General features: G+C 49.7%; 1 protein-coding gene across 7 annotated transcripts; it reads right to left on the bottom strand.

The window, feature by feature from the left end:
• Nucleotides 1–6233: 6233 nt before the first annotated feature.
• FOLR1 (folate receptor alpha) lies at nucleotides 6234–22997 on the bottom strand. Of its 7 annotated transcripts, none has more exons than XM_008264441.5 (6): nucleotides 22856–22974; nucleotides 21645–21801; nucleotides 18541–18713; nucleotides 14602–14790; nucleotides 14342–14477; nucleotides 13443–13846 (listed from the first exon to the last, which is right to left on the bottom strand). In XM_008264441.5, exons 3-6 carry the CDS (start codon nucleotides 18703–18705, stop codon nucleotides 13566–13568), a joined length of 771 nt encoding a protein of 256 aa, XP_008262663.3. In that variant the 5' UTR covers nucleotides 18706–18713; nucleotides 21645–21801; nucleotides 22856–22974; the 3' UTR covers nucleotides 13443–13565. The 7 variants fall into 7 exon arrangements, with proteins under 7 accessions (XP_089186489.1, XP_008262663.3, XP_008262670.3 ...); XM_008264448.4 differs by lacking the exon at nucleotides 22856–22974 and adding an exon at nucleotides 22622–22740; XM_089330363.1 differs by lacking the exons at nucleotides 13443–13846; nucleotides 22856–22974 and adding an exon at nucleotides 6234–6430 and having other exon boundaries at nucleotides 21645–22053.
• Nucleotides 22998–24857: the final 1860 nt, after the last annotated feature.

Raw genomic sequence — 24857 nt, 5'->3', positions numbered from 1 at the left:
CCATGTGGGTGCAGGGGCCCAAGCACTTGGGCCATCTTCCACTGCTTTCCCAAGGCCACAGCAGAGAGCTGGATCAGAAGTGGAGCAGGTGGGACTCAAACTGGCACCCATATGGGATGCCAGAGCTGAAGGGGCTTTAAACCGTTGCACCACAGCACTGGCCCCCAGTTAACTTTTTTTTTTCTTTTTTTTTGACAGGCAGAGTGGACAGTGAGAGAGAAACATAGAGAAAGGTCTTCCTTTGCCGTTGGTTCACCCTCCAATGGCCGCCACGGCTGGCGCGCTGCGGCTGGCGTACCACGCCTATCCGAAGGCGGGAGCCAGGTGCTTCTCCTGGTCTCCCATGAGGTGCAGGGCCCAAGCACTTGGGCCATGCTCCACTGCACTCCCTGGCCACAGCAGAGAGCTGGCCTGGAAGAGGGGCAACCAGGACAGAATCCGGTGCCTCGACCGGGACTAGAACCCGGTGTGCTGGCGCTGCAAGGCGGAGGATTAGCCTACTGAGCAGCGGCACCGGCACCGGCCTCCCCAGTTAACTTTATAATCATAAGATCAACCCTTGAGGCCAGTGCTGTGGAGTAGCAGGTAAAGTTGCCACCTGCAGTGCCGGCATCCCATATGGGTGCCACTTTGTGTCCCGGCTGCTCCACTTCCAATCTAGCTCTCTGCTATGGCCTGGGAAAGCAGTAAAAGATGGTTCAAGTCCATGGGCCCCTGCACTTGCTTGGGAAACGCGGAAGAAACTCGTGGCTCCTGACTTCAGATCGTCCCAGGTTTGGCCATCGTGGTCATTTGGGGAGTGAACCAGCGGATGGAAGACCTTTCTATCCCTCCTTCTGTCTATAACTTTACCTCTGAAATTAAAAAAAAAAAAAATTTAAGTAAGATTAACCCTCCACTAAGTAATAAATTCATCAAAAGTAAAAAAAGAAAAAGCAGAGCACTGTTCCACAACAGTAGAGACAAGGGCTGTAAACAATCAATTTTCAAAAATGGCAGTTTTGCTATTATGTATTACATTTTTATCTATTAGTTACTACAGATCAGGGAAAACATCAGAGACCATTTTTAATGGCTTTTTTTTTTCTTTCTTGTGAGTATCTGGACCACATTTTCCTATTTCTTTGCATGTCTCCTATTTTTCTGTTGAAAGGTGGATATTTAAAGGGATATGCTGTGAGAGTTCAGTCAGTCAGACCAGGACCACCCACCAGCAGGGCTTGTGTTGTGAGTTGTAAGTTAGTGGGCTGCAGAGACAGCTCTGCGAAGTCTGCTTTGTGGTGTGACAGAGCCGGCCTGGTCGGCTCAGCGGACAGCTAATGATTGACTCGAGATGTCCCTAGAGCCTGAACCAGGAAGTGTCCCACTCTCGCAGGGTGGCTCTGGCATTGGCTCCTGCAGGTCTTCCAGGTTCTGGCAATTTGCTCCGCCTTCACCTTCACTTCCTGATTGCCCGGGGCCTCGAGGTCGCAGGGGTTGAGAGATCGGGCCCTTCTGAGGCATTTCCTGGACACGTGCACAGTTCTACAAAGGCATGTGGATTTCCAGATTCCCCCAAAAATGCGTCAGAGGTTTTCAAAGTCCCAGATAGACATCTCCTTCCCGGCTGCGCAAGCCTCTGTTTACCTCCGCTGGTCCTGCCTCAGGCAGTAGGGATGTCAAACAATTTGCTGCTGGTTGTTTCCACAAATTCTCTATTCTCTAGAAATCAGGTTTTTTACTGCGCCTAGAGTGAGCTCTGGGTCAGGCCAAATAAAGGCTAAGCCTGTGAATGGGGCTCTTCACCAGATAATTGCCAGATAGCTCAGAGAGTGATCATTCTCCAAGCCTGGGGCTTTGGGGGGACTCCAAACCCGTTCTGCCCCCTCTAGTGGCGGCTAGGCTGAGGTTTCCGTGGCTGCGGCTAGCTGGGCGCTGCCGGTTTGGGAGGCCGCTGTGGAGCTGCACAAAAGCTATGGGGGGGAAGCAATCCAGTAGAAATGTTCCACGGCTGCTGTTCCTACCAGGGGTTCAGCCGCTTTCTTGCAGACGCACTCCTCCGGTTTGGGAAGGCTTTGGCTGATTTCGAGAGTTGGGAAAAGCTGAGTTTGACAACTTTTGCTGGTGAGCTGGCTGCTCTTCCGCAGGAAGAGATGTCCAGGCGGCCTTACTCAGCACTGCCAGAAGTGCTTCTTCAGAAGGCTACTATTTTAAGATGTACAAAGCACTGGATAATATCCTTCGCTCATAAGAAAAACTGTCTTTGAGTAGAAAGTCTATTCTTAACAAGAAGAGACAAAAGCTAATTTTTGTTTTCTGTGTGTTTGACCTTGATAGCGAATTTAGGTCCTACCAACATGAATGTGAAGTTCACTTCTCATGTTATACTATATATAAATATATATAATATAAATATATAGCACATATGTTATTTGCTGTTTTTGCTGACTCACATCATGCTCTTAGGTCATGGCATAAAATAAACCAACAGTATTTCTCACTTCTATTTCTTTTTGTTTCAAGATTTACTTATTTATTTAAAAGGCAGAGTTACAGAGAAGCAGAGACAGAGAGAGGTCTTCCATCTTCTGGCTCACTCCCTAGATGGCTGTAATGGCTGGAGCTGTGCCAATGCGAAGCCAGGAGCCAGGAGCTTCTTCGGGGTCTCCCACACAGGTACAGGGGCCCAAGGACTTGGGCCATCTTCCACTGCTTTCCCAGGCCATAGCAGAGAGCTGGATCAGAAGTGGAGCAGCCAGGACTCGACCTGGTGCCCATATGGATGCCGGCACTGCAGGCAATGGCTTTACCCGCTGCACCACAGCAGCAGCCCCTCCTCACTTCTAGAGAAGTTAAAATTCTTCATGACAAGGTTGTTGTAAAATGCAATGTTCTTATTAACAACACAATGACACTAAAACCATTTCCTGATGACACTTTTTTCTGTTGTCCTTTTCCAAGACCAGACCCTAAATTCAGAATTACAAAACTATCAAAGTATCTCTTATACTAAAATCATCTGGTATTTCCCAGGCAGCTGCTGTAACGCACCAAAAATGTGCACCCACACAGCATGGCCTTCATAAGTAAAAAAGGATACAAGGAAGGATGCTAAAAATAATTAGGTACAATTGGCACGCACCGTGTTTTTAAAATTAGTTTATCAGCAGCTCAAGAGCTGCCCTGACAATGTCCTCAGTGTCGAGAAAAATGTCAAAGCATGAGAGAGGGGATTATTCCCTCTACGAGATTTTAATGAAGGCAAAGGGTTGGGCCCGACATTGTGGACTTTCCTGAATTCACAATCATGCTCATGTTCATGTGCGAGGGCTTGCCTGATAGCTCGCAATTTTATTTCCAAGATGATTTTATACTTTAGCTCAACATTTTTATTATTGGTTACAATTACGGTGCACATCTTTAAAAAGAAACTGTAAAGCCCTCAAGAGTTCTAAATACGCTTGGCATCTATGTGACCCACAAGCTCCGGCAAGTGGAGAGGACACATGGAATATCAAAAGGACAGCCGTTGGGGTGGACGTTTGGCACGGCACTTGGGACACCCACATCTCACATGGGAGTGTTTGGGCATGAGTCACAGCTCTGCTTCTGGTTCCAGCTTCCTGGTGAAGTGCACCAGCAGCAGCAGGGGATGCCCAGGAATAGGCTACCCGCCACTCACATGGGAGACCCAGATTGGGTTCTGGACTCCTGGGGTTGGCATGACGCAGCCCTGGCTTTTGTGGGCTTTAGGGAATGAACCAGCAGATAGAAGATCTTTCTCTCTCTCTGTCCATCTGTCTCTGTCCATTCAGCACTCTGCCTTTCAATTGATAGGTAATAAATAAATAATTATTTTTTTTTAGTGGGAGGTAAAATAGCAAGGTTTATTAGGGAAGGGACATCTGAAAGGATGGATGGGCACCTCTCCAGACAGGACCCAAGAGAGTGCCCAGTCGCTTGGACTGGGGTGGGGGGAGCGAGGTTACATGGTTGAGTAGAGAGATTACACCTAGCCAAACCAGGCGGGCGGCTCAGCAGAGAGGCAGAGGGCTGAGCACACAGTCCGGTTGAGGCCGGGGGTTTTTAAGGAGATAGGTCTTGCTTCCCCACCTCTGCTCCTCTTGGAACAAACTGCTTTTTGGATATAAATAGAAAAACTTCTGAGTTTTCTCTTGAAGGTCTGAAACAAAGGATGCAAGTGTTATCAGACAGGAGGAAGGGTGGGCAGGACCCCCTAGAGAATTGGGATCTGGAGCAGGGTGTTTGAAATGCAGATACTGGGCTGCACCTGGGAGATTGTGAAGATTTGTCAGGCAGAAGGGGTGGGGACCCCCCAACCTGGGAGGTTATCAGGTAGAAGGGGGCAGGGCAGGGCAGGGCAGGATGTGAATACCAGGCTGCCCCTGAAACACCATCAGGATGACTTTGAGATGCAGCAGATGCTGGACATAGATGTCTTTTCTTTAGGCCTTTATGTCACACACACATAAGCTCATAACTGACTTCCTACCTAACATTCCCCCCTCAAGAGGCAATACCCAAAATTCTTCTTTGGGATTATGGATGGAGTTCCATTTTCTGTAACTTCTTCAAAGCTGGCATATGGGCATCGAGGGGGATTTAGGTATTTCCTCTTGCTATCTGTCTTACAGTGTGCAACAGTGGCCTTGGAAAAACTGTGCTGCTCGGTCCAGAGGGCTGCTCACGTCGTCCAGTGGAATGGGCTGGAAGCCTTGTCTGACGACCATTTGGAGTTTGACAGCTTTTAGTCTCCGATGTCTTCTCAAAATCCCTTTATGATTGCCAAAGTGTTACCGGAGAAATTGCAGGGTTCTTGTCTTCGCGCAAGAAAGAATTCAGGCGTGAGACAGAGAGTAGTGGGAGGTAAAATAGCAAGGTTTATTAGGGAAAGGACATCTGTAAGGATGGATGGGCACCTCTCTAGACAGGACCCGAGAGAGTGCCCAGTAGCTTGGACTGGGGTGGGGGGGAGCAAGGTTACATGGCTGAGTAGAGAGATTATACCTGGCCAGACCAGGCGGGTGGCTCAGCAGAGAGGCAGAGGGCTGAGTGCCTAAATAAATAATTTTTAAAAATACATAATTGAAATTGGTCAAGGAGACTAACTCTTCCTGTCTCCCACTCTTTCTCCAGATTCTAGTAACATATTCTGCATTACATCCCGCTGAAATGTTTTTTCTCCTTCATTCTGATTTGGAAATTAATAGACTGACCAGACCATTTGGTACCATCAAGTGGGTTTTTAATGTTATTTTACTTTATTATTTATATAAAGAGCACAAATTTCATGTATTTCATATATACAGGTTTTTAAAAAAGATTTATTTATTTGTTTGAAAGTAAGAGTTACACAGAGAGAAAAAGACACAGAGAGAAAGAGAGGTCTTCCATCTACTGGTTCACTCCCCAGTTGGCCACAACAGCTAGAGTTATGCCGATCTGAAGCCAGGAGCCAAGATTCCTCTGGGTCTCCTGTCGCTCCCCCTCTTCGTGGAGGAATGACACAGGACCCTGCGCTGTTCTTTTGTCTGCTCGGCCCTCCCCGGGTTTGCTGCTGGTTCTTCCCGGGTTGGCTACCGTCCCTTCCACCTCCGTGGAAGGGCGGTTCCCCCTGCCACTTTCCCCACTTCCGCGGGGGAGCGGCACACCGCCGGCCAGCTCTCTCGGGGGCTGCTCAGATGTTCCTCAGGTGTTCCTTCAGATAGATGTTCCTGGTGCATGTTGTCTCTCTCCTCCTTTATAGTCCTCTTCCACCAATCCCAACTCTGCTACCCACACGCCGAGTACACTGCTCTCCTCCAATCAGGAGCAGGATCAACTCCTGCAGGTTACTGGTTGAACAGCTGTGTAGAAGCTGTTTACTCCTCTCCCAGCGCCATATTGTGGGAGAGCAGATGCATAGAATAAGTCTTAATTCTAGTAACTTAGTCTAGTCTGAGTTGCTCCCCACAGTCTCCCATGCAGGTGCAGGGGCCCAAGGACTTGGACCATCTTCTGCTGCTTTTCCAGGCCATAGCAGAGGGCTGGATTGGAAGTAGAGCAGCCAGGACTCAAACCAGTGCCCATATAGGATGCTGGCACTGCAGGTGGCGGCTTTACCTGCTATGCCACAGTGCCAACCCCCATATATACAGTTAACAAGTAGTTTCAAATCTCCCCCCGCCTTGTTTGCTTAAACAAGGCCATAACCTACAACAGAAGGTAGATTTTTTTTGAAGATTTATTTATTTATCTGAAAGGCAGAGTTACAGAGAGAAGAGAGATGCAGAAAGGTGTCTTCCATCCGCTGATTGACTCCACAAAAGGCTACAATGGCCAGAGCTGTGCTTAGTCGAAGCCAGGAGCTTCTTCCGGGTCTTCCACATGGGGGCAGGGAGCCAAGGACTTGGGCCATCTTCTACTGCTTTCCCAGGCCAACAGCAGAGAGCTGGATGGGAAGTGGAGCAGCTGGAACTCAAATAGAATGGGATGCTGGCACTGTGGACAGCAGCTTAACCCACTGTGCCACAGTGCTTTTTTTCTCCTCCCCTAAAGATTTCTTTATTTATTTGAAAGGCAGAGCAACACACAGGGGGCGATGGGGAGGAGCTCTTCTATCTGCTGGTTCACTCCCACAAATGACCACAATAGTGAATTCTGGACCAGGCCAAACCAGGAGCCAGGAGCTTCATCCAGGTTTCCCATGTGGGCAACAGAGACTCAGATATTTGGGTCATCTTCTGCTGCCTTCCCAGGCACATTAGCAGGAAGCCGGATGGGAAGCAGTGCAGCTGGAACTCAAAAGTGGCACTCCAACATGCTTGCGGGCATCGATGGTGGCAGCTTAACCCTCTACATTACAAGGCTGACCCCAAACACAGATCCTTCTATCTGGTATCACCACCATAAACTAACACATGGATGAGTCAACTTATCACAGCCCTGAGACTTGGAATTCCTAGAAAAGCAGAAGACTTCTAAGGAGAGAGATGTTCACCCGGAGAGCACGTAGCAAGAAACAATTTTAAAGGAGTGAGTCAAGTTAACGCAGGAGATAGTGTTGTGTGTATTGTCTTGGTATTTTTGGTCATGTACTCCATGTTCTCGTTTTGATTAGTCATAGGATACAGACCTTTTTCTTTCCCCTGGCGCTGGTCGCTAACCCTCAATTTAGCAGACCACACTTATGCCAGCTGGAATAAATACTCGGTCTTAAAAAACCCCTTGGTCAGTGGGCCACTCCCTAAAGGCCCCAACTGGCACTATTTACACCTGCTTGAAAACAGGCTTTCTCCTTAACTGCCCCCTCTTCCAATCAGTCTCCTAAGGTACATGATGGGATCATTTTTGTCTCAGATAACAGATTTTTATGGAGCCAAATGTTAAATCCCTTTCCTTCACTCCTCACAGAATTTAGACTCACGTACTAGTCCCTGTATGCTGTGAGATTCTATGGGCAACCTTTCATTATATTGAACATCATAATATTTATCTATTGCAAGTTTACAACAAGCTTGCTGATTGGTACACTCTCACCACGGTGACTTTCAAAGCATTTTCACCCTCCCAGTAATTTTCCCATTTTGCTCCCATGTCCAATTACAGTAAATCCCTGTTGCCACCCCTAGGCCCAGAGAACTACTACTTTCTTTCTCTATAAATTTGCCTTTCTTGGACAGTTCATATAATTGAAATTGTATGCTATGAAGTCTCTTGTGTTTGGCTTCATTCACTTAATATGTTTTGGAGGATCCTCTATAATATGGTATGTGTCAGTCCATTAGTTCATTACCTTTTTTTTAAAGATTTATTTATTTATTTGAAAATCAGAGTTACACAGAGGAAGAAGGAGAGGCAGAGAGAGACAGGCCTTTCATCTGCTGGTTTACTCCCCAACAGGCCGCAACAGCTAGAGCTGTGGCAATCTGAAGTCAGGAGCTGGGAGATTCCTCTGGGTCTCCCACGCAGGTGCAGGGGCCCAAGAACTTGGGCCATCTTTCACTGCTTTCCCAGGCCATAGCAGAGAGCTGGATAAGAAGTGGAGCAACCGGGACTCAAACCAGAGCCCATATGGGATGCCGGCATTGCAGGCAGCGGCTTTACCCGCCACGCCACAGCACCGGCCCCAGGCCCAAGTATTGAGCCATGATCCATTTCTTTCCCATGTGAATTAGTAGGAAACTGGATTGGAAGCAGAGCAGCTGGAACTCAAACTGGCATTCTGATATGGGATGGCAGCATTGCAAGTGGCAACTTAAGTCTGCACCAGTGTTGACCCCTAATCTTCTTAATGGCATCTTTTAAAATGCAAGTTTTGAAATTTAATCATGCCCGATTCATCAATTTTTTTCATTGATGAACTGTATTTGCACTCCAAAAGAAGAAATAAAGGATGAGGTGAAGTTTTGATCTAACATGGAGTCTGGAAGATATTCTCCTGTTTTTTCTGGTATTTTTTTCCAAAAATACTGTTTTAGGAGCTGGTGTTGTGGCACAGTGGGTTAAGCTGACACTTGATCTCTGTCTTTCCCTCTCTGTCTGTAACTCTGCTTTTCAAATGAATACATATTAAAAAATTAAAATGTTAGTTATTATATTCAAATCTATAGACCATTTTTATTTCATTTTGTATATCATAGGAAGTAGATCCAAGTTCATATTTTTTTATTTTGGACACAGAAAATCATTAAACTCAGCTCCACTTCTCCAGGGAGTTGCCTTAGCCCTTTGGTCAAAAAGCAATTAATTGGTGGTAGGGCAGTGTTGTGGCACAACTATGCTGCCACCTTCTATGCCGGCATCTTATGTGGGCACCAGTTCTAGTCTTGGCAGCTCCGCTGCCAATCCAGCTCCCTGCCAATGTGCTTGGGAAAGCACTGGAAGACGGCTCAAGGGCTTGGGCCTCTCCATACATGTGGGAGACCCAGATGAAGCTCCAGGCTCCTGGTTTTGGCCTGGCCCAGCCCTGGCCTTTGCAGCCACTGGGAAATGAACCAGCAAACAGAAGATCCTTCTCTCTCTCTGTCTCTCCCTCCCTCTCTCTAACTCAGCCTTTCAAACAAATAAATACATCTTTTTTTTTTTTTTCCTTCGGACAGGCAGAGTGGACAGTGAGAGAGAGAAAGTTCTTCCTTTTTGCCGTTGGTTTACCCTCCAATGGCCGCCGCGGCCGGCGCGCTACGGATCCTAAGCCAGGAGCCAGGTGCTTCTCCTGGTCTCCCATGGGGTGCAGGGCCCAAGCACTTGGGCCATCCTGGAAGAGGGGCAACCGGGACAGAATCCGGCACCCTGACCGGGACTAGAACCCGGTGTGCCGGCGCCGCAAGGCGGAGGATTAGCCTAGTGAGCCGCGGCGCCGGCTACAAATAAATACATCTTAAAACTAAGTTATAAAATAATCAATTAATTGAAAAAGTAAGGATCTGCTTCTGGACAATCAGTTCTGTCCCACTGATTTATCTCCAGCCTCACACCTTTATTGCTGCTTTAGGCAATTAGATTGTAAAGAATAAGTAATACATTCTTCAAGCCAATGGCTCCTTAGAATTTGAATTCAACAAATACAGGGAATGGGGTTCAGGTAAGTATTTTCATTAGTGGCTCAGAAACTGCATAATAATATAAAAAAAAAAGGAAACAGAAACTGCATAATAGACTTTTTTAAAAAAAAAAGATTTGCTTATTTATTTATTTGAAAGTCAGAGTTACACAGAGAAAGGAGAGGCGGAGAGAGAGAAGTCTTCCATCTGCTGGTTCACTCCCCAGTTGGCCGCAATGGCCCGAGCTGCACTGATCCAGAGCAAGGAGCCAGGAGATTCCTCCGGGTCTCCCATGCAGGTGCAGGGGCCCAAGGACTTGGGCCATCTTCTACTGCTTTCCCAGGCCACAGCAGAGAGCTGGATCGGAAGTGGAGCAGCTTCAGTGCTGGCGCTTCAGGCCAGGGCGTTAACCCGCTGCACCACAGCGCAGGCCCCTGCATAATAGACTTTTGATAACTTTTGTTAAATTGAGATGATACTACTCTTGAATTTCACCAATGCTGATGTATCTGTAACAGGTATAATTGTAAATGGTCACTGGTTCTGCAGAGCATACGACATAGATTGGCTTTTTCCACAAGACTGTCTAGCATGTGGTTGGGAGATTGCTCCATATTTTAGGATGATAAGAGTTATTTGCAGGGGCTGGCACCATGTCATAGTAGGTAAAGCCGCCACCTGCAGTGCTGGCATCCCATTTGAGCACAGGTTTGAGTCCTGGCTGCTCCACTTCTTATCCAGCTCTCTGCTATGGCCTGGGAAAATAGTGGAAGATAACCCAAGTCCTTGGGCCCCTGCACCCATGTGGGAGACCCAGAAGAAGCTCCTGGCTCCTGGCTTCAGATTGGTGCAGCCCTGGCCATTGCAGCCAACTGGGGAGTGAACCAGCGGATGGAAGACCTCTCTCTGTTTCTGCCTCTCCTTCTCTCTCTGTGTAACTCTGATTTTCAAATAAAAAAATTAATCTTTTAAAAAAAAGTTATTTACAGCAGCTCAAAGTTGGTCCTCTTCCTTATTGGCATCTAATTGAGAAATGCAATTTGTAGCTATGACCATGCCAGAAATATAAACTGGCCATAAGATGAAAAGATCTTTGTAGTAGTCATTGAGTTTGCTTGCAAACCTTATGATTTTCCTTGCCTTCCAGGTATGTGATAGGGTTATATATTTTTTTCTTTTTTAAGATTTATTTATTTATTTGAAAAGCAAAATTAGAGAGGCAGAGGCAGGGGTGGGGTGTCTTACATCCTCTGGTTCATTCCCCAAATGGCCACAATGGTTGGAGCTGTGCCCATCTGAAGCCAGGAGCCGGGAGCTTCTCTCAGGTGCAGGACCCCAAGGACTTGGGTCATCTTCTACTGCTTTCCCAGGGTATAGCAGAGAGCTGGATCAGAAGTGGAGCAGCTGGGACTTGAACGGACACCCACATGGGATTCCAGCACTGTAGGCAGCGGCTTTACCCACTATGCCACGGTGCCGGGCCCAGGTTATATTTTTTTGACCTTGCATGGCCATGACCTGATTTAGCCAGCAAAACAAGGGATGGATGGAAGTTTGAAGAATCTCTATGGAATCCACCCCTACTTCCTTTTTTCTGTTTCACTGACGAGATGGAGCCACCATCCTCCTGGGTCCCTGAGTGAGAAGCAGACTCCCTAACAACACACATTAAACATTGTAAATTGAGAGGCCAGAGCTGTGGAGTAGTAGGTTAAGCCTCCACCTGCAGCACTGGCATCCCATATGGGCGCCAGTTCGTATCTGGCTGCTCCTCTTCTGATCCAGCTCTCTGTTATGGCCTGGGAAAGCAGTGGACTATGGCCCAAGTGCTTGGGCTCCTGTCCCTATGTGGGAGATCCAGAAGAAATTCCTGGTTTCAGATCAGTGCGGCTCAAGCCATTGTGGCCATTTGGGGAGTGAACCAGCAGATGGAAGATCTTTCTGTCTCACCCTCTGTCTAACTCTACCACTGGAATAAATAAAATCTTTAAAAAAATTTATAGATTGAACAAGAAATAAATGTTAGGAGCTAGTGTGGTGCAGCAGGTTAGACTGCCACCTGCAATGCTGGCATCCCAGGAGGACTAGTTCAAGACCCAGCTGTTCTACTTCCAACCGAGGTCCATGCTGGTGAGCCTGGGAAAGCAGTGGGAGATGGCTCAACTATTTGATTCTCTGCCACCATGTGAGAGACCCTGATGGAGTTCCAGGCTTCTGGCTTTGGCTTGACTGAGTCCCAGTTGTGCCATGTGGGGAGTGAACCAGCAGATAGATCTTTTTCTCTTTCTCTGTGTAACTCTGCCTTTCAAGTAAATAACTCTTTAACAATAAAATAAGTTGCAGGGCCAGAGCTGTGGTATAGTGGGCTAAGTCTCTGCTTATGGCACCAGCATCCCACATGGGCACCAGTTTGAGTCCTGGTTCCTCCTCTTACAATCCAGCTCCTGCTATAGCCTGGGAAAGCAGAAGATGGTCCAAGTGCTTGGGCCCCTGTACCTGTGTGGGAGACCTGGAAGAAGCTCCTGGTTCCTGGCTCTGGATCAGCTCAGCTCCAGCCATTGCAGCCATCTGGGGATGAATCAGCTTCAATCAATGGGCATTGGGAAGCAACATTCCCCTTCAGTACCAAATAATTCGCAAGGCACATGTGGATTTTCTGGTTTATTTGAACCTGCTGCCAGTGGCCCCGCCATGGAGCAGGAACCCAATAGTTGGGAGCCATGGGGCTGAAACAGGGGAATCAAATAAATAAATACAATCTTTATTTTAAAAAATTGCATTAAGCCACCAGGATATTAGGTATGTTACTGTAAAAGCTATTTTATTATAACCAGCTACAAGTTATACATAATGTGAGAATATTGCCTAAAACCCTTTCAATGATGGATCTGGGACCTGTTTTAGGAGTCTAAGTTTGTGATCCAGTCCTCACTCTGCCAGACCAACATAGCTCCAGCTTCCCTGCAAATGGTAAGATCTGCTCATTCTACAAGGGGAAGAGCTGTGCTCAAGAGCCACATTGGCTGGGGTAGAATCCCAGCTCTTACTCAGGGGGTGGTGTTGGTCATGTTCCTTAATTTATGTATTTGTTTCCACACAGGTAAAATGCAAATAGTGTCTATAACTTATTGGAATAAGTATAAAAAATTATATTCCAAAAATATAAGTGTATAACTGGCAGATAGTGCTATGAGGGTATCAGCTGTTAGTGGGCTATGGCTCCAGCTAACTAGCACCTTACCCTCTTCCCAACAGCCATCTAAACCATTCTTTTTTTTTTTTTTTTTTTTTTTTTGACAGGCAGAGTGGACAGTGAGAGAGAGAGACAGAGAGAAAGGTCTTCCTTTGCCGTTGGTTCACCCTCCAATGGCCGCCGCGGCCGGCGCACCGCGCTGATCCGATGGCAGGAGCCAGGATCCAGGTGCTTTTCCTGGTCTCCCATGGGGTGCAGGGCCCAAGCACCTGGGCCATCCTCCACTGCACTCCCTGGCCACAGCAGAGAGCTGGCCTGGAAGAGGGGCAACCGGGACAGAATCCGGTGCCCCAACCGGGACTAGAACCCGGTGTGCCGGCGCCGCAAGGCGGAGGATTAGCCCAGTGAGCCACGGCGCCAGCCTTAAACCATTCTTGAAGCTGACATCTCCACCTCTTCTATGAGAAAACTCAGCACACCAGGAGTCAATCCTGGAAGGCACGGCCCAATTCAAATGGGAAAATCGTGGGCTCATCACTTGGTTAGAGCTGCAGTGAAAAATGAAATTGAGAACTATGAATGTGTCCTTGGTTGGAAGAATGGATAAGTATTGAGCTCATACTCAGCAGGTGTTAGAGTTGGGAACTGATCAACTCTAAGCAGCTTCAATCAATGGGAATTGGGAAGCAAAACATTCCCACTCAGTCCCAAATAATTCGCAAGGCACATGTGGATTTTCTGGTTTATTTGAACCTGCTGTCAGTGGCCCCGCCATGGAGCAGGAACCCAGTAGTTGGGAGCCATGGGGATAAACAGGGGAAGGATGTCCAAGAATGAGATACAAAAGGCACTCAGCTGAGCAGAAAGAGCAGCAGAGGGACCAGACTGGGCAGGAGAGGCCAGGCCCTGTGGAGCGCAGCCTCACTCATGGCCTCAGCATAGAACCTCGCCACCTCCTCATTGGGGTTGCCCTGGGCCGGGTCGAACCACATCTGGATGCAGCGGCCGCTCCCTCGGCTGTAGTTGCTAGCCTTGTAGGAGTGACTCCAGATCTCTTCACACAGAGCAGCAGGCGTAGGGAAGTAGAAGTGGAAAGGGTGGCAGGCAGCTCCCACCGGGCACTGGTTAAATCCTACAGGAGGAGGGAAGACTTTTAGCCACTGAGCCAAGAAGGACCTTTGGTTCTGTCAGTCCTGACTCCAGAAACCTTTGCATATCCATCCTACACCCTTACACCTCCCCCTCCAAATACCTCCCTCCAGGGGCCAGCGCTGTGGCATAGCGAGTCAAGCTGCCATCCATCTGCAATGTCAGTATCCCATGTGGGCACTGGTTTGAGTCCCAGATGCTCCACTTCTGATCCTGCTCGCAGCTAATGGCCTGGGAAAGCAGCGGAAGATGGCCCAATGCCTGAGTCCCTGCTTCCCAGGTGGGAGAGCAGGAAGGAGCTCCTGGCTTCAGCCTGGCCTAGACCCAGCCATTGTAGCCATATGAGGAATGAACCAGCAGATGGAAGAGTCTCTGTCTCTCCCTTTGTTTTCCCTCTCTCTGTAACTGTACCTTTTTAAATAAATAAATAATAAAAACTACACAAACACCTCCCTCCCTGCCCCACTGCAGCCCCCACCTGAGGTCCAGTTCCAGCCCTTGTGCCAGTTGCTCTTGCAGGTGTGGGAGGTGCGGCAGTCCTCCCACCAGCGCTGACAGTCCTCTTTGCACAGGGGCACATCCAGGACCCGCTCTTTGCGCCAGCTCTGGTCCACCTGGGAGATTTTGATAGAGAAGAAGGGCTCAGCCAACACAGCTGTGATAGGACCAGAGCTGCCGGCACCGTCTAGTCTAGAAAGCCCCTTGGCTAGGATGGAGATTCCAGGAGGACACTCGTACCTGCTGGATCCAGGGCCCCAGGTTGGGGGAGCACTCATAGAGGCAGGTGTCCTGGATGAAGTGCCGCTTGCAGGCGGGCTCCATCTTGCCACAGTGGTCCCAGTTGAATCTGTACAGGTAGGAAATGTCCTTGTGGGCTTCCTGGCTGGTGTTGGTGGAGCAGCAGGCCTTTTTTTTCCAGGGACTGCACTGGATGGGGAAGACACAGGGCTAAGTGCACAGCCAGCAGCGTCAGACTGTGCCACTGGCAGTCTCCCTTCTTGCAGCACTCGGTTCCCCCACCTCGCCAAAGGCATCCAGGGAAACCACTGCTATAGGGGACCTCTCTGGGGAGGAGACTCTCAGAGGCTGGGTGCCCAGGAGGTGCAGTCAGGACGAAATTCATTAGTTCTTTTTTTTTTTTTTTTTTTGACAGGCAGAGTGGACAGTGAGAGAGAGAGACAGAGAGAAAGGTCTTCCTTTTGCCATTGGTTCACCCTCCAATGGCCGCCGCGGCTGGCACACCGCGCTGATGCGATGGCAGGAGCCAGGTACTTATCCCATGGGGTCTCCCATGGGGTGCAGGGCCCAAGTACTTGGGCCATCCTCCACTGCACTCCCGGGCCACAGCAGAGAGCTGGCCTGGAAGAGGGGCAACCGGGACAGAATGCGGCGCCCCGACCAGGACTAGAACCCGGTGTGCCGGTGCTTTTGGCAGAGGATTAGCCTAGTGAGCCGCGGCGCCGGCCCATTAGTGCAAATTAAAACAGAACCCCTGTTTCTGTGTCCCTAAAGCAGAGGCAGAACATCACGGTGTGTGTGTGTGTGTGTGTGTGTGTGTGTGTGTGTGTGTTTGTCCAGATAGCCTCCTACCCCGGTGTCTTTGCCCTGCCTTTAGGATTAACCACTTATCAAAAGGAATTTACTGAATGGAAGGAATGGCCTAGGAAAACTCTCCAGTAATTAACATCTAAATGACCAGCATTGGTTCACAGGGTCTCACTTGCCACCTGCATGTAGTTGCCAGGCTGACCGAAGCCCACTGGCCACCCTAAAATTCCCTGACCAATCAAAGGAAGGCCACGAGTGATGGAATGAGGACATAAACCTCAGCCACTCTAGCTCTTACCCCTAATCCCCGCATCCCTGCGTTCTTTCAAAGAGAGCTATGCAGTCTCACACACTGTGTAGTTCCCCAGCCTACTCCATCCCCTGCAGTCTTTTCCAGGTTTGAGAGCTGGTGCCAAACCAGCATGAAGAGGCTGGCACTGTGGTGTAGTGGGTAAAGCCACTGCCTGCAGTGCCAGCATCCCATATGGGCTCTGGTTCGAGTCCCGACTGCTCCACTTCTGATCCAGTTCTCTGCTATGGCCTGGGAAAGCGGTAGAAGATGGCCCAGGTTCTTAGGCCCCTGCACCCACGTGGAAGACCTGGAAGAAGCTCCTGGCTCCTGAATCGGTGCAGCTCCGACCAACCCGGCTATTGCGGCCAATTGGGGAGTGAACCAGCAGATGGAAGACCTCTTTCTCTCTCCTCTCTGTCTAACTCTGACTTTAAATAAATAAATCTTAAAAAAAAAAAAAAAAACAGCATGAAGGTACTCACCTCTGTCTCTCGCCCCCCACCTCCCCTCACAGTCCCTAGCCCACCTAAGATATAAAGGCCCAGCCTGCTGAGATCTGGGCCGTTAGCCACATGTTCAGTCTGTGTGCTGGCTGGCAGTTGGTCATCCACCTCTGCGAATAAATTTCCTTCTGGCTGCAAGTTCGTATCCTGTCTCCTCTCTGTTCTGCTGCCTCTTATCACGGGCACCACTGACCGACCAGGGACTGGCACAGGAGCTGAACATGCACCTACCTTTCAGCCCCAACTTCAATCAACAAGAAACTCCACCCCAACCCCTCAGGAGGAACCTGGGAATTAGATAACTGCCTGGATCTTTGCTCTGCACTTGCAAAGAAATGCCTACTTTCTCCCACCACCCCAACCCAATGTCAGTGATTGGTCCATTGCACAAGTGGACCCAGGTTTAGGGGAGAAGGTATACATAGCAACTCCTCCAAATAGTCTTCTGCCAAGAAAATCCTGACTGAGCTCCTACTTACTCTAATCCAGGCACTGCACTGGGTGTAAGGAAAAGGGGTGCAGATTGGTGCCTCCTCACACTGGGCACCAGATGTAAGGAGAGCACAGGACATAGAGGGGACAGAATATGAACTCACAGCCAGATGGAATTTATTTAGAGAAAATAACCTTGTAGAGGTCGACCAACAGCCAGCATGCCCACAGACTGAACTGAGGGTCCAGACCTCAGCAGGCCCGGCCTTTTTATATCTCAGGTGGGCTAGGGGTGGGGTGGGGGGCGGCAGGCAGAGGTGAGCTTCTCCATACAGATCTTTCAAGTTCGGCCCACCTGCTTCTGAATGTGAGGAAGAATGCAGGGGTGGGGTGGGAACAATACAGGGTGAGACAATTGGGATTCAGGGACAAGGGATAAATTCTGATTTTATCTCTCTTTTGGGCAATGAGCTAGAATGGCTGAGGTTTATGTCTTTGTTCCATTGATCCTGAGTATAGATAAGGAGATGAGGGCACTGATTTCTTTCTGGCTACTTCCTACTGTTGTAGGGTGGGGCGTATCAGTTCATTGCTCAGAAGATGGATAAAATCAGAATTTATCCCTTGTCGCTGAATCCGAATTCAGTCTCACACCCTGTATTGTTCTCCACCCCACCCCCTGCATTCTTCCCCAGGTTCAGAAGTGGGTGGGCCAAACTTGAAAGACCTGTATGTCTAAGCTCACCTACCACCACCACTCCTACCCCTAGCCCACCTAAGGTATAAAAAGGCCCAGCCTGCAGGGGTCTGGGCCCTCTGCCACATGTTCGGTTTGTGTGCCCGCTGGTAGTTGATCAACCTTATTTTCTTTGAGTAAATTCAGTCTGGCTGTGAGTTTGTATTCTCTCTCCTCGCTGTTCTGCACCTTCTCCTTACACTAGGGATACAATATGGACTCTTCACCCATGGCAATTGCTTTAGAAAACTGCTTTCCCAGGGCAAAGCGATGGAAACTTAAGAGTTACAGGCTGGTCAGACTGCATCTCGTGGAGAAGCTGACAAAGACTTAGAGGTTAAGGAAGTAAGTTACACTGTACCCAGAGCAGCTCCAGTGACGCTCAGCGCATGGTCATTGGATGAATGAAAACTCACAGCCTAGCTAGCGTTGAGGACAATGTAAAACTACTTAAAGGCTAAATAAGTTCACGTCAAAGCTACTTGAGGTATCCAAGCCACACCCCCACTTGTCAGTGGGCCCCGGGCTGCTGTGAGCACAGCGGTTCTAAACAAAAGCAAATGGGCTCCAATCACAACTTGTTAATGGAGTCAAAAGGAGCACGTACATATGGAAATGCCTAGTACAAAGTACTTTCCCATTATGGTTAAGACATCCTGATGATTTTATTTCACTGTTTAGCTAGGATGTTAGTAGATGTCACTAAATAATTCCTACAAGAAGTCTTCAAGTCCAAATGTTTGCCAGGTGCAGTAATGGAGTACTTAGCGCCCACCCTGCTGGCAGTCAGAGACCCACCTCCGGACGCTATTTTAGGCCCGGCAGGAAAGGGATCACAGGCTGCAATGGACAGTTTCCCCTCTCACATCCTTGAAGGACCGGTTCCCGACCTAAGACCCGAAATCAAAACCAGCCACAGGATGGGACTGTCCAGTTGCATTTCCCAAGCTCCTCTCTGGGCCTGTTTCCTTATTTGTGCAATGCGGAAACCCAACAAGCCCAAAGGTGAGCTGCTGGCACTGGGCTGCCACTGGCACATAGTTCTTGAAAACAAATAACCGGCCCTCACTGGTGCCGGCTGAGGGCTGCTCAGTGGGGCTGCCTGCCCGCACCAGGGAGCAGGGTCTCACACTTCCTTCCCTCGCCCAGCTCACCCCTCGGCCCACCTGCTCGTGCAACTTGTCCTCGGGGCTTGGCTTTTCCTTGTGGTGCTTGGCATCCATGCAGACATCGAGGAGTTCAGTCCTGGCCCGTGAGGCCGTGGGCTGGGCCCCCCATGCAATCACCCATGCCAGCAGCAGCAGCAGCTGTGTGGTCACCAGCCGGGCCATGTCAGTCCCTGGAGGAAGAGTTGTGGTCTGAGGCACCGGGGAAAGCAGAGGTGGGGCCTCCAGGTATGGGCTTAGCCCCAGGGGGCGGAGCCTAGATTGACACCTTCTGAGTATCAAGCCCTGCCCCCACCCCTCAGCAGGATGCAATCAGACACCACCTGCTGGAGACAGTCCCTGGCTGGAGCGGATGGACTTCTCTGGGAAGTTGTGAGGGCCAACTGGTGCTACCCCGGATGAGCTTCGGTTAGGCAGACCCAGCTGGGAGTCTGCCAGAAATCCACAGTCCCTTTTTCAAATCCTTGGAGACGAATGTTTCAGAGAAAAAATGTTCAGAAAGCATAACAGTTAACAAAGGGCCGGCGCCGCGGCTCACTAGGCTAATCCTCCGCCTTGCGGCGCTGGCACACCGTGTTCTAGTCCTGGTCAGGGCGCCGGATTCTGTCCCGGTTGCCCCTCTTCCAGGCCAGCTCTCTGCTGTGGCCAGGGAGTGCAGTGGAGGATGGCCCAAGTGCTTGGGCCCTGCACCTGCATGGGAGACCAGAAGCACCTGGCTCCTGCCATCGGATCAGTGCAGTGCACCAGGCGGCCATTGGAGGGTGAACCAATGGCAAAAGGAAGACCTTTCTCTCTGTCTCTCTCTCTCACTGTCCACTCTGCCTGTCAAAAAAAATTTTAAAAAAAGCTAACAAAAACTACTGTGGTAAGATTCACATGTCCCCAACAATCCAGCATACATTCTGTGGTGAAATAGTTACAATGGTGGGATAAAAACAAACTACACAGGCAGGCCCTCGTGGCGCAGCAGGGTAAGCCACTGCCGCGATGCGGTAAGGTTTGGGTCCTGGCTGCTCCAGTTTCTCATCTAGCTCCCTGATAATGGCCTGGGGCTTTTGCTTCTTGTCCTCCCAATAATCTGACAATCATCATTTTCTTTTTTTATTATTTATTTGACAGAGTTAAAGACAGTGAGAGAAAGAGACAGAGAAAGGTCTTCCTTCCATTGGTTCACTCCCCAAATGGCCGCCACAGCTGGCGTTTCGCTGATCCGAAGCCAGGAACCTGGTGCGTCTCCCTGGTCTCCCATGCAGGTGCAGGGGCCTAAGCACCTGGGCCATCCTCCACTGCCCTCCCGGGCCACAGCAGAGAGCTGGACTGAAAGAGGAGCAACCAGGACTAGAACCCGGCACCCATATGGGATACCGGCGCTGCAGCCTGAGGATTAACCAAGTGAGCCTCGGCGCCAGCCCCCATTCTTTAAAAAAAAAAAAAAAAACTTATTTATGGGGCTGGTGCTGTGGTGCAGCTGGTTAAAGCCCTGGCCTGAAGCGCAGGCATCCCATATGGGTGCTGGTTCTAGTCCCAGGTGCTCCTCTTCTGATCCAGCTCTCTGCTATGGCCTGGGAAAGCAGTAGAAGATGGCCCAAGTCCTTGGGCCCCTGCACCCATGAGGGAGACCTGGAAGAAGCTCCTGGCTTCTGATTTTGGATTGGCGCAGCTCTGGTCATTGTGGCCACCTGGGAACAAACTATCTCTACCTCTCTGTAACTCTTTCATATAAATACATATAAATCTTTTAAAAAAACATTTATTTATTTATTTGTAAGTCAGTTAAAGGAGAGAGAGAAACAGACAGACAGATCTTCCATCTGCTGATTCATGCCCCAGATGGCTGCAATGGCCAGGGCTGGGCCAGGCTGAAGCCAGGAGCCAAGAGCTTCGTCTAGCTTCTCCCATGTGGGTATTCGGGGACCAAGGACCTGGACCATTTTCTGCTGCTTTTCCCAGGCCATTAGCAGGAGCTAGATCAAAAGTGGAGCAGCCAGGGCATGACAAACTTGCACCCATATGGGAGGTCGATGTCACAGGTGGTGGCTTTATCCACTAAGTTACAATGCTAGCCCCAGTAAATAAATCTTAAAACAAAAAGAAAAACAAAACTATACATAAACTCACACTAATTTTCAGGTCAGATTTTGACACCAATGACTTTTTGTAAAAGTTTTCAAAAATACTTTAGTTTTGGGGCTGCAGACTTTTTTTCCTTTCTTATTTGGAAAGCTGAGAACGAGAGCTCACATCCATGGGTTCATTCTCCAAATACCCACAACAACCAGGGCCAAAGCTGGGAGCCAGGAATGCAATCTGGGTCTCCCCTTTGTGTGACTGGAACCCAGTTACTGGAGCCATCACTACTGTCTCCCCAGGGTCTGCTTAGCAGGAAGTGGGATCACCAGCCAGAGCTAGGTATCCAACACAGGTGCTCTGATGCAGGACACGGGCGTCTCAACCAGCACCTTAACAGCCAAGCTAAAGCCCACCCCAAGCTGCAAACTGTTGTGTTTGTTTGCTAAGTCTTGAGTTCAGCCTAATCCAGTAGTTCTCTCCCAAAACCCCCAGTGACTTGGGGGTGTCACAGGACTGGAAGCGGCAGGTGCAGTCAGTTGGACTGCCCTGTAGCCTTGGGAAGCTCCGGAGTCTATGGCCACAAAGCTGACCTCCCCTTGACCACAACCCCTCAGTCCTTTGGCCACAGACAAGGAGTTTGGGGAGGTGACTGTCCTCTTCCTTCACAAGCCTGGGGCCTGGGGCCTGGGCCCTGGCAAGATGCTCAGAATTCCTTTCCCACCACTCTCTCTCTCTCACCCGTTTTCCACCAGGAGGCGTGCCTTCCCTGCTTGCAAGCTTGTCTCGCCTCAGTGCTCCCATCTCCCTCAGAGCCTGGGTGTCGGCAGGACCCCCCCCCCCACCCACACACACGAGGCACTCAGCAGGTCTCTGGACCAACTCTGCAGGGCAGGGCCAGGGACTCCTGGCACCAAATGCCCACCCAGCTCTGCTCCCTGCTCCACAATCCACTGTTCCGCTGTTCATTCCAGCTCTCACTTGATCATTCACTTCTTGCAGTGCCCCATCCCGCCTCTGTGGACCCACGCACTCACTCAGCTCAGCCCAGGCAGGGTAAATCCGTCCTGTCAGGAAACCCGAAGGATTCTTCTAATTAGGCTCCTTGTGGGATCCACAGGCTAGCTGCTGAGAGCACAGGTTCCAGACTCAGCCTGTCCGGGAATCCAGCCCTGACTCCACCTCCTGCTTGACCTTGGGAAAAGCAGAGGCAAAGTCTTCTGGCTCACTCTCCTCATCTGAGGATTAAATATGTGGAGGGAAAACCAACAAACGGCAGCCAGTGGAATTGTGAGCAGTCAGTTGGGCTAATAGGTTGAGGAGTGCTTGCTTTCCCCCATGGGTTGTCTTTTAGCAAGGTCAAAAGTGCCTGCCTGCCCACTCCTCGGGAGCTTCTAGTCTTATCATGAGTACAGCAAGGGAGTGGTGGCTCCACCCTTCTGAGCTTCCAGTTTACTGGGAAACAAATTAGGTATCCCACCCTTGTGATGGCTTTTTTGTTTTATCCTAGCGAGACAGAGAAGGTAAAAAGATTGCCAATCAGTTCTTTTGATGGGCTTTGTCCCCTCCTTGTAACTGAATGTCAAGCTGATTGTGAAGTTTTTTTTTTTTTTTTCCTCCAAAATGTACTTAAAAACCCCACTACCATCAGCCCCTTCAGGTTTTTCCTCCCTTGGAACCCACTCCATGGCTCAGACTGGAGATCTCTGACTCTAATAAACCTTGCTTTTAAGTCTCTGCTGGTCCGCTTGGAAATTCTTCTTCCATGTGAGACAAAGAACCGAGGCAATATTTTCTCCACCACTGTTTCACCCTAACAGGATCAGCTGAGCAGGGACCACTTGACCCTCCAAACAGCCCAGAGCTCATTCAGCTTTGCCCCCAACCCCAACTGTGCCATGCTGAGTATCTCTCCTGCTGTGGCTGTGTTTGGAAACCAAAGCTCTCCCCTCTACCTGTGACCTACGTTGCCACCTGCGCACCTGCCTGATCTCCCCTTCAGATCTAGAGGTACCTGGGACACCCCCACCCAGGGGTGCAGACTGGAACTGCTGAGCAGTCGGTTCTGGGCTGAAAGGCAAAGAACCTTGGGTTCTAGCTCCCGGCAGATACTGACTTGGAGTTGCTCCACCGGCTGGGCTTCAGCCTCCGGGCTTCAGGTCAACAATGGACCCTCCCAGTTCAGCAAATTCTTTAACACTTGCATACCAAAGGATGTGTAGCCTGCATGGGGCTGCTGAGTGCGTACCTGGGAGAGGAGGCAGCTCCAGGTCTGGCTCCAGCTTCTGCTAGCTCCACACTTTTGTCTCATTCCAGGAGGCCAGCAGCGGTTTAGTGGCCTAGGAGACGGGCAGTGGGGCAGATCGCAAGAATGGGACCTAGGAGTGCAGCCTGGGATGGGGCGAAGGCCACTCAGCAGTTAATCATTGCATGTGATCCCCAGCCAGGCCTCGGTGGGGGGTGAGAGAAGTTGATTAAGAGTGTGGGCCTCAGACCAGTCCCCAACCCCCACTTATTCTGTGTTCTCCCCAGCACTCAGGCTCGATAAAAAAAACTTGCAGCCTGAGCTGCCAGGATTCTTAGGAAGAATCCCATCCACTTCCTGCACTCCTGTCCTGTTACACCCATGAGGTGGGGCTGGAGCAGGAGCTGCCAGCTTCCCAGGGCTACAGGCAGCTAGGGCTTCCCACGTGCCCAACTCACCTCACCTCCAGCTGCAAAATCACAGCTGCTCTGATTCTTCGGATTAGAACCTCAGCTGCTTTTTTTTTTTTTTTTTTTTTTTGACAGGCAGAGTTAGACAGTGAGAGAGAAACGGAGAGAAAGGTCTTCCTTTTCCATTGGTTCATGCCCCCAAATGGCCGATCCGAAGCCAGGAGCAGGGCCCAAGCACTTGGGCCATCCTCCACTGCCTTCACAGGCCACAGCAGAGATCTGGACTGGAAGAGGAGCAACCAGGACTAGAACCCAGGGTGCTGGCGCCGCAGGCAGAGGATTAGCCTAGTGAGCTGGGGCGTCGGCCACAACCTCAGCTGTTTAAAGGCTCAGGGATCCCCCTCCCCCGCCCCATCCTCCTGTCACTCACCCACCCACTCAGGTATCTTTCCATAGCATCCAGGAGTCTGGGCTGAGACACATCACTGCCCCAGCCACTGATGGAAACTTCCTGTTTTTGCTCTTGGAGTCCAGGTGGTGGGGAGAAGGCAAGGGAGGAGCAGATGTGGGCAGGAGGAAAGCCGACTGGCAGGACTTGTAGGCCAAGGTGTGCTGACAAGGGGGTCCGTCCAGCTCTCACAGTCCCTCCCCACAGCACACTTACCAATTACCAAGCGGAAAATAGTAATGGAGAAACCTGGCAGACAAGCTCTCCACCAAGAGATCAGAGTTAAATTCACCAGGAACAGGGACTGGCACTGTGGCGTAGCAGGTGCAGTGCCGGCATCCCATATGTGCGCCAGTTCTTCTTTGGATTGGTCCAGCTCCAGCCATTGCAGCCATTTGGGGAGTGAACCAATGGATGGAAGACCTCTCTCTCTGCCTCTGTCTCTCTGTAATTCTGCCTTTCAAATAAATAAATGAACCTTTAAAAAATTCACCAGGAACAGGAAAACCCAATACCATGTGATCTTTTTGGTTTTGTTATTTTATTATCTTGAGCTCCCCATTATAATATACCAAGTCCAGAGCGTTGCTTTGGGGCATCCTTGACAAAAACATGTACCTTCAGTTTAATCACAAGGACACAAATACACCCGATGGAGGAACACTCTACAAAACAATCAGCTGGTGCTTTTCAGAAACATCAGAACATAGAAGCCTCTTCCACAAATATCCATGAGGAGGGGCCTGACCTCAACGTGCCATATACACAGCACTTACCTAACAATTACAAAAATGAACTGGATCTCGACAGATCAACATGAGAAGATCTCAGAAACAATGTTATTTTTTTCATTTGTTTAGAGAGCCTTGTTTTAATTTTTATTTATGTTATTTTCATTTTACTTGAAAGGCAGCGAGACAGAGAGAAACACAGAAAGTTTTCACCCACTGGTTCGCTCCCCAGATGCCTGCAACAGCCAAAGCTGAAGCCAGGAGCACAAGTTAGTCTGAGTCTCCTGTGTGGACAGCAGTGACCTAAGCACTTGAGCCACCACCTGCTGCCTCCCACAGTGTGGATCAGCAGGAAGCCGAAGGAAGCAGAAGCAGAAGAGCGGGGACTATCCAGGCACTCTGATACAGCATATGGG

Source organism: Oryctolagus cuniculus, chromosome 1 (assembly GCF_051225735.1).
Source record: "Oryctolagus cuniculus isolate XC-2025 breed Fujian yellow rabbit chromosome 1, ASM5122573v1, whole genome shotgun sequence".
In the NCBI taxonomy this organism is placed as follows: Eukaryota; Metazoa; Chordata; class Mammalia; order Lagomorpha; family Leporidae; genus Oryctolagus; species Oryctolagus cuniculus.
Note: the sequence above shows the minus strand (reverse complement) of the source record. Positions and strands in the feature narration are given on the sequence as shown.